General features: G+C 37.3%; 1 protein-coding gene across 1 annotated transcript in view; it reads right to left on the bottom strand.

Annotated features, from left to right (window-relative positions):
- The window catches only part of LOC137878098 (dachshund homolog 2-like), a 40,370-nt gene extending 32,727 nt beyond the window's left edge, over window positions 1-7,643 (bottom strand). Inside the window, exons 1-2 of the mRNA XM_068718214.1 lie at window positions 7,537-7,643; window positions 653-817 (exon numbers count right to left, since the gene is read on the bottom strand). Of these exons, the coding sequence (XP_068574315.1) occupies window positions 653-817; window positions 7,537-7,627 (256 nt within the window). The 5' untranslated portion in view covers window positions 7,628-7,643. The remainder of the gene's footprint in view (window positions 1-652; window positions 818-7,536) is intronic.
- Between the last annotated feature and the right edge of the window lie 2,357 nt (window positions 7,644-10,000).

Raw genomic sequence — 10,000 nt, 5'->3', positions numbered from 1 at the left:
CAAAGATGTTCACTCTGGAGAGAAGTCGCCTCAGCTGTCAAAAACCAAAACACACACACACACAGACACACACACACACACAAAAGATGGCAGCGGCTGCTTTCATTCCAATGAAACAATAACACTGATTGCTGTTGTCGTGACGACTGAAGTGATAGAATAATCAATGTGAGTGTTTGTCGCCTCCCGCTGCCCAGTGTGTGTGTGTGTGTGTGTGTGTGTGTTTGTGTGTGTGTGTGTGTGTGCGCAAACACATTACTTCTGCAATAAGAAAAAGAGCGAACATGAGTGTGTTTGTTTGTTTTAGCGTATGTCAATATGTGTGTGTGTGTGTGTGTGTGTGTGTGTGTGTGTGTGTGTGTGTGTGTGTGTGTGTGTGTGTGTGTGTGTGGGTGTGTGTGTGTGGTGTTGATGAATTGAGTCATTTAGTAGAGTGTGTGCTGATTAATCCAGGCGGAGTGTTAATACAGAAGATGGGAACAGATTAAATGGCGTACATTAACAAATATTGCCACTCCTTTAAACACACTCTGTGTGTGTGTGTGTGTGTGTGTGTGTGTGTGTGTGTGTGTGTGTGTGTGTGTGTGTGTGTGTGTGTGTGTGTGTTTGTCTCAGCGTGTTGTCTCTTTGAACACACACTGTGTGTACTCACTGTTGGCCAGTAGCTGTTGTTGCTGCTGGAGTTGTTGTTGATTGACAGCTCCGATGGCCGGCCCCCTCCCACCTCCTGGTGCTCCTCCACCTCCTGGTCCTCCACCGTGAGCTCCAGCAGGGGGGCTGGTCAGACGCTCCTTATCCCAGGAACACTCACTTCCTCCTGGGTAGACACAGACACACACACACACAGAGGACGATCAGACTCCAAATTGATCAAAAACGTGAGCATAAAAAAGTGAAAATGTGACTTTTACGCGTCATAAAGACGAGATAAAGAACTACAAGGTGTTGTAAAGCGCCCCGTTATATATTAACATATGAAGGGCAGATTTACCTTTAATACAACGGCTATAAAGTTGCTGTGATTTTAATGAAGCTAGTTGCATCCTGATAGATAATAAACTGAATGTTTCATCAAACCTGTAACCTCACAAAATAACACCTTTAGCTGACAATATGCTGTTCTACGTGAGCATTACTTCTTTAACTACTTCTACTTCCTGCCTCCAAATGAACTACAATCGGTAAAACCTTCTGGTTTACGGGACATTATGGGATAGAGATGCTTACATAACATTTTCAATACAGAATCTGAGACCTGAACTTGACCTGAAAAACGTTTTTTTTTATTAACGATGTAGATTAACAGATTTTTTTCACCAACGTCTTGAACAATAATTTCAACCATTCCGAAGTCAAAATAAACTGTAAAAAATTACAAATGTTATCTTTGTTATTGTCATCCATAGTGACTATTTCCATAAAAACACACAATTAAAATGGAATAAATGTTTGTATTTGTATTTAAATATTTGCTTTGATAAAAAATATATCTCATCATTTGTAGTTTTAAGGATATATTAGAAGCTACTTATGTGTAAGGAAGTTCAACAGGTCATAATTCCTTCTTTAATATCTATTTTACGTTGCTGTGAAAACTTGTCCTTCAAGATTCTCGCCGAAAACTACAAAAGATTACATTTGAACGCATCATAATTTATGTAATTTTTGTAAAATTTAGATGAAAACAAAAACTAAATACAGACAATCTAATAGAGGAAAACATTTGAAGTCATTCAAAAAAGAAATGACGTTAAATGATTTTTGTTACTTTGCATATATTACACACAAAATACATATTTGGCTTTTTGCATCTCTGACCTGTAACAGACGAGAAATGTATTTATTCATATATAATATTTATTGTAACTTAAAGTTCAGTTTCCTGCTGTAAGAAATCACTTTTCACTGATCTGCTCCTTAACAAAAAAGACCATCTGTCAATAGAAGTATTTCAATTGTTGTCAACAAAGATCCTTACAAGCACAGTTCAGTATATAATAGATCAAAAGCATTATTTAATTATTAATAAATGCTTTATAATGTCGGTTAATAGAACCTTTTGATATTGATTATGAAGGTGAATATCATTAAGCAGTTTACAGGATGAAGATTCTCATTAGAAAATGTTGTCAAAAGAGTTAAACAATCCCTTTCTCTCTTCACACCTTCATTCCTATCCCTATCCCTCTCTCTCTCTCTCTCTCCCTCTCTCTCTAATGCTGCCTCTCTCGCCCAACACATCTCTCTCTCTCTGCTCCCCTGTTCCCTCTCTCATCCATCTTCATCTCCCTCCATTAGTTTGAATTAGCAACCGTCTCTCTCTATTATTGCCTACTGAACTCCCTGCGCTATGTGTGTGTGTGTGTGTGTGTGTGTGTGTGTGTGTGTGTGTGTGTGTGTGTGTGTGTGTGTGTGTGTGGATGACAGCTGGGCCTCATCCCCTCTGCCATTTACACCAGGGAAGAAAAGAAGTATAAACAGATGGGCAGATGTTCTCTCTCTCTCTCTCTCTCTCTCTCTCTCTCTCTCTCTCTCTCTCTGTCTTTTTTCTCTCTTGGCCTTGTCCTCTCCTTCGCTGCCTCTCTTTTATTCTCTCTCGTCCCTTACTTTTTTAGCATTTTTTATTTTATTTCCAGCCACCTCGTTATCTCTCTCTATCTCTCTCTCTTATATCTTTCACTGACTATAGATGTGTTTTCAATTTACGCATTAAAACCCTCTGAACCTCAAAACCCGCCGATGGAAAAGGAAATTTTATTAAACAATCGCCAAAGATACACAATTTATCACAGCCAGAAGCATTAAAAACTGTCATAATCTCAGATTTTCATCTTTCCGATGGTCCTGAAATTCATCATACGTAATGAACTCTTCCATCAGAAAAATAATCCGAAACCAAGCATAAAAATGTGATATTTCATCAAAAACATTTTATTCTAAAAGTCTCATTTAAAATCATTTGTTTTAAACAGATTCTCTTAAAAATGGCACCTGATTGGAAAGTTAGCGCCACCTAGTGTTTATCGGGTTCAAATTGAGCTACAAGTGGATGAAAACATCGTATGTCTTTTTCCTCTGACGAACTTGCTATTTTGCTCTCAGTCCACTCTAGTTTGATTAAAAAAAAAATCTAAGTTTAGTTTAGACCCAAATCTGTTTTTGTCCATATGTCACCGAATACAACCTCTAGTGAATATTCATGATGGTGAAAAACTTCTACAGACATTACACTGCAAAACCGGCTATCTTTTCATGTTTTTAGACACTTCTCAAATGTAATTTTACATGTCTTAAAAAGAGTCTACATGTTTCGACTAAGCATCCTCACTGGAGACGTGAAGTCATGTGACCGTGGTGGAGTTCCTTTATAGCCTAACGTTAGTGTTTTACTTCTGCTGATTGTATTAATGCTTCAAAAATTAAAAAGTGGTGTTCATTTGTGAAGATTATCTTGTTGAACTGTAAGTATCATAAATGTTTGATTGCCACATATATTTTTTTCTGCAATAATCCCCAAAAGACTCCAATGGAAAAATCCCATTGTTATTTTGTTGAGTATGTGGTGCTAACTTCCTGGTTCAAGATATCGTCATACAACAGTTCACTTTATCTATGAGCCAGCAACACATTTAATTTTTTGCTTGTTAAATGCATAGTCGTTTTAAAATAAAATCCAGTCTTCACATGAAATAACTTAGGTACAACTCAATATTTAGTTAGGTTTAGAAAAAAAGTGTTTTAATGTTTATAATGGTATTAATGTTAATGTATTAGTAATATTAACAATGTTAACGTATTAGTAACAATGTTAACGTATTAGTAACAAGGTCAACAATGTTAACGTATTAGTAACAATGTTAATACATTAGTAATAAAGTTAACAATGTTAATGTATTAGTAATAATGTTAACAATGTTAATAATGTTAATGTATTAATAATAATGTTAACAATGTTAATGTTAACATGGTAATACATTAGTAATAAAGTTAACAATGTTAATTGTAACAATGTTAATTGTAACAATGTTAATGTATTAGTAATAATGTTAATACATTAGTAATAATGTTAACAATGTTAATGTTAACAATGGTAATACATTAGTAATAATGTTAACAATGTTAACAATGTTAATATATTATTTCTAATGTTATACTTCCTCCACTACTGCTTCGATCTCTTCATTTTCACACCTTTTCTTTCCTTCTTTCTGGTCTTTGTCTCGTCCTATTTTTGTCCTTCTACCTTGCTTCCTCTCTCGCTGACAAAAAACAAAGATATGGTTTCCATTGACTCATAAATCTGTCCCTCTCTTTCTTCATCACTCCTCTCATCCCTGAGCGTTTTTCTCGTTTTTATAAAGACAGAAAACAGATATGAAGCTCACTGCGCACGATCGACTTTCACCCATCAAACACCAGAACATCTTTTCTTTTTCCTTTCCTCTCGCCCTGAATATCCCTTTCTCTCATTTCCCTTTCTCTCGTCATCCCTCTCTTTTTTTATTCTTCATTCGTACACTCATTCCCTCTCCTCTATTGTCCGCCGGAGTTTCCCAGGCCGGTGTGAGTGTCTCTTACAAAGAAAATCAGGTCGTACAATGAAAAGAAGGCTCTCCAACGTACTCGCAAAACAAAACACAAAAACACTCTGAATGAAATAAAAGAAGAAGAGCAGGAGGGAATAAATAAAAAACGACAGGGCAAAAGAGAATAAAAAGAGTAACTCTATCAGCCCATTTGCCAGGTCAGCTGAAGAAAAGGAGGAGATGGAAACAGAAGGAAGGATTGCTCTCTCATTTCTTTTCTCTTTGCTTTTTGTTTTCTGTCTTTTTAATAATTCAGAGAAGCAAACACAGCAGGGATGGAGTGGCCCGGAAAGAGTGTGTGTGTGTGTGTGTGTGTGTGTGTGTGTGTGTGTGTGTGTGTGTGTGTGTGTGTTAAGTCTTTGTTTTTATATATGTCACTTAGTGCTTTAGTACGTTTTCCTGACAAATACTTTTAGACTAAACAATATAATCAGCAGCCATTACCATCAGCGATAATTGCTGCAAGCATTCACTCTTGTGTTCTCTTCACTCTTTAGTTTTCATTATTTACATTAACATTAATATTTATTATCATTTCAGTTGTTTTGTCACTTATCTGCTGTCACATACGGCTAAAGAAATGTTGTGTTCTCACATGTGCAGCATAAGTTAGACATATTGAATGCATGATTTTTACAGTATTTTACTCAACCTTTATTCATCCAGGATTGAAATTTAAATGTGTTTAAATGTGAAGTCCTCTCTCAGACGGCAGCATAAAACACATACAAGTGAAAAATAACAAAATGTTAAAAAATAATATTTCAGAGAAAAGTAAAAGAACTTTAAACAAACAGAATTACATCAACTAGTGAATTAGCAGTGTTGTTCATATTCAGTATTCAAATAGTCTTTAATCCTATTTTTATATTCAAATATTGAATATTTTATGATTTACTTTTTATTACAAGTTAACAGTAATATTTTTAGCAAGTACTTTTTCATATCGTTTGATAAAACTTTACTTTGACTCCCAACTATTTAGCATTAATATATAATCTAGTCTCCTAGGAAGACATATTCTATATCATTACAACTGTGTATATCTATACTGTTTACATCTACATTAATAAACACGTATACCAGCACTAATATTACAATTAAAAAATGTTTTTTTACATGCTCAATACATAAAAATGATAAATAAGGGGTTTATAATAAAATGTTATTTTGTGTTTTTCCCTAAATTCAATATGTGGACAAGTGCTTTCTCTAAAATGCATTCAGACTTGCAATACTGTATCTAGATTATTGTTTAAACAAGCTATTTCATTCAAGTAATTTGATTCAAATTATAAATAAATAAGACTCTGAAATGTTAAGGTACATTTATTAACGTGTTAAAATTGCAAGTTCTCCACTTACAGCAGAATATTTTTTTGAATATTCCCTGGTTTTATTCCAAGGTCTTTACATTGAGGTATTTTACAGGAATTGGAAATAAATATTGCAACAGTTATCACAATGTGAGCAGAGAGAGCAAAACTGAAAGATCAAAAAACACAGCTAAAGTGTAGTTTCCACGGCTTTGTACATTTACTTGTATCTGCTCGTATACTGCATCAACATGAATGTACTGTTAAATAAAAGTCACAGTACAAAAACTTATTAAGAACTAAAAATAAAATGAGAGTTAAAGAGAGAAATCTGAAGCGAGGAGGCAAAGAAAGAGAGCAAATGACAGAAGAAGACACTGAATGGTTTTGAAACTTGACCTGCCAGCACTTACATAACACACACACACACACACACACACACACACACACACACACACACACACACACACACACACACACACACTTGTACCCGAGGTCTCTGTCATGTGTCCATATGTTTGCAGTGTAAAATGTTGAAACTGATCCCGGCGCAGAGACGATCTGCGATGTGAGCTCGGGTCGGATTTCTACACTTTCTCTTCCGTCTTTGTTTCCATTCGTGTCATGAGTGTGTTTTCTTCTTTATATTTTAACAGTGTTTGTAACGGTGAGGTGAAAAAAAGAAGACATTAAATACAGATCTTCAAGAGGAAGAAGAGGAAGATGAAGGTGTGAGAACGGACTGTAAATAACTTAAAGACATTTTACTGTGATAAGCTTTACTCTTTAAATAATACTTTGATATTGATCATATTGATAATGACTACTTATATATATATTCAGGTTATCTGTGACTTGTTCCATGTTGGCGGAAGTGACCCCGCCCCCCGTGACCCTGTCGCTAGGCAACCATGACAAATCTTTTTATTGTTTTTTGGGGGTATTATGTCACGGCTATAAACCAATCAGATCACTTGATTTGAGCTCCTCTTTAAAAAAACATAAGATGCATCTTCTGGTAACACATATAAATAACAAAAAAGAAAAATTATATGTACTTCTACTGTATATACTTTAAGATACTAGCTATGTGAGTAAAAGCAATAGAATCTACTCAAAGTATCAAAAGTAAAAGTACTCAAAATGCTACTGTCAGTGTTTTACCAATATAACAGCATACTTTTTACTGATGTATCGATACGCAAGTGGTACTTTAATGTTGTAGTTGGTCACAGTGGAGTTCATTGTAAATACTTCATATTTCATCAACCACACAATTTGCTTTAAAATCTTGATTTGAAAAGTAATTATAGAAACTGATCTGTTTTGTTTGAAAAATCTTCATTTTGAGAAGTAATTAAATAAATGTAGTGACGTCAAAAGTACAATATATAGTATAATTATGTAATATATATTGTTAAATATAATATTTCTACCTCTGAGATGTGGTGGACTAGAAAGTATGAAGTAGCAGGAAATACACAAGTACAAGTACCTGAAGGATGTACTTAAGGGCAATACTTGAGAAAATGTACTTAGTTACTTTCAACTGCAATACTGTGTGTGTGTGTGTGTGTGTGTGTGTGTGTGTGTGTGTGTGTGTGTGTGTGTGTGTGTGTGTGTGTGTGTGTTACCTGTGTTGGAGTGTAAGTCGTCGTCTGACTCGTTGCCGTTCTGGAGACTCATCATCATCTTCATTTTCTGCAGCTTCTGGAGCTCAGCCATGGCTGCTGCTGTCAGGCCTGTGAGACACACACACACACACACACACACACACACACACACACGGTACCGTCACCTTCATCATCCTCATTATGACAAACATCTGTAGCAGCACACACTCCTCACAGAGGTAAGAGGTTTCATCAGCTGCCCTAAAAAAAACACATCAATCTCTCCACTAACCACCAATCACAATCACCCTCATCAGACCTCGCAGGTGCTGCCTGCCCGCTTCTACCCATGATGCTTTGCAGCGAGAGCCCGTGACACACATACTGACGATGGCGGCCCGGCTGTTCGCTGTCACAAATTTTTCTTTTCAGTCCGAGCGTTTTGTTGAAGTGTTTCAGGGTGCGAGTTTCAGACGCCTTGGGGGCCGATGCATGTTCACCAACACACACACACACACACACACACACACACACACACACACACACACACACACACACACACACACAGGGAACACGCCCCCACTGCGACACACACACACACACACACACAAATACAATCTTTTGTATGGACTAAGATCCCTGGCTCTGTGCACTGACCTGGAACTGACTTCTATACACAACAACCAGCAGAGTGAGAGCGATGACCCTCTGTGTGTGTGTGTGTGTGTGTGTGTGTGTGTGTGTGTGTGTGTGTTTCCTTGTGTGAATGCACTATTATGTTTGTAAGTGTGCACGTGAGCCCTTTGCGTCGTGCTGAGTGTGTACGTACAGTTTTCTTTCATGTATAAATGTGTGTGTGTGAGGGAATGCATGCATGATTATCTGTGCATACTGTGTGTGTGTGTGTGTGTGTGTGTGTGTGTGTGTGTGTGTGTGTGTGTGTGTGTGTGTGTGTGTGTGTGTGGGTCAGTTGGTTTTGCCCCGGTCACGGTTGACGGCTTTGGAGGAATGTCCATTACACACACAGTACAGTTGTCTGCAAGCTATAAAGAAAACAAGATAGAGGGAGGGGAGAAAAAAAATGGGGGAGGGAGGGAGGAGTTTGAAATTTAATTTAAAGCAGGATGAAAGGAAAGATGGAAGGATGGATGAGGGAGGAGTGGAGGACAGACAGAGCGTGTTGTGTTCAGGTGAAGCTACACTGGAGCTCCTCTTTAACTGCAGGTCAGAAGGTACAAAGTTCACCAAAATTAATTTATTTATTCCTTTAAAGTCTTTTGTGCGCACATTTGAATCACTTTAATTAGTCAGTGTGGCGGCAATATTTCACTTTGTAGTTGTGTTGGATGCACTAAGTGTTTGCGTTGATGTTTCTAGAATGTTAATGGTGATTGTTCTTGTTTATTGTAACGGGTGACGACGACTACGTCCGCCTCTTACAAACAGACTGTGGTTCAACCACAGTGTACAGACCGGATAGCGAGTGACTCGTGGTGTTGTTGTCCCTGTGATGGGTAAAGAAAAAATATGATAACTTGATATCTGATTGGTGCATATACTCGCCGATGCCTGACACGGTACGCACATCACCGTCCTGAAGTGGGCTGGCGGTGGCAGGTTGGGAAATTTGAACATATCGGCCAACTTCACAGCTTGTTTGTGCTGCATCCAAGTTACAGAAAAACAATCTGTCACTGTAGGTTTAAAGTGACATTTCTGAAAGTTAATCTAGAAAATACGACTAATGTATTTCATTCACATGTATATTAAAATCTATATGAATGTATTTATATTTTTTTATTACTTTATCACTCAGGTGCGATTGTAAAAGAGCTATTCCAGATTTAAATGCCACCTGACAATCGATCCTAATGCGAATCCACCAGTAAATGTACACATTAATAATACAAAAATCAGTTTCACTAGTACATAAGCAGAGAGGGGGGGGGCAGAGAGAGAGAAAGAGGTCCAGTCAAAGAGCCCGAGGCAGAGTGACCAGACGTATTGTCTGCTGTCCTGCTGAGAGAGAAGAGGAGGAAAGAAGTGGAGGAACATGATGGAGGAAAGGAGGCCAAAAAAACAGGAGGACCATAAGGAGCTGCTGCTCACGAGCACAGAGACAAAAACCAAAGCTTCTAGAACACAGAATCAATTGCACACAAGTAGATTTTTAAAAAGCACTTCCATTAGGAGATGCGTGTAATGTATTACTTTAGTTTTCCACTAAAACAAGAGGACGTAAAACAAGAGGAAGACTGAGGGTAAAAAATGAGGGAAGTAAAGAAGTAGGATTGATGTGAAAGGAAAAAGAAAGAGGAAACAAAGATGGAGGAGACAAGAGGATATAAAGATCTCTCTCGCTCAGGAAGTGAGAGAAAGAGAGAAAGAGAGACAGAGAGAGAGAGAAAGAGAGCGAGAGAGAGAGAGAGAGAGAGAAAGAGAGCGAGAGAGAGAGAGAGAAAGAGAGCGAGAGAGAGAAAAAGAG

Source organism: Cebidichthys violaceus, unplaced genomic scaffold (genome assembly GCF_023349555.1).
Source record: "Cebidichthys violaceus isolate CVI_PGR_0920_01 unplaced genomic scaffold, fCebVio1.0.p SCAF_228, whole genome shotgun sequence".
Taxonomy (NCBI): Eukaryota; Metazoa; Chordata; class Actinopteri; order Perciformes; family Stichaeidae; genus Cebidichthys; species Cebidichthys violaceus.
The sequence above is the reverse complement of the archived record's forward strand: the minus strand, read 5'-3'. Positions and strand labels throughout refer to the sequence as shown.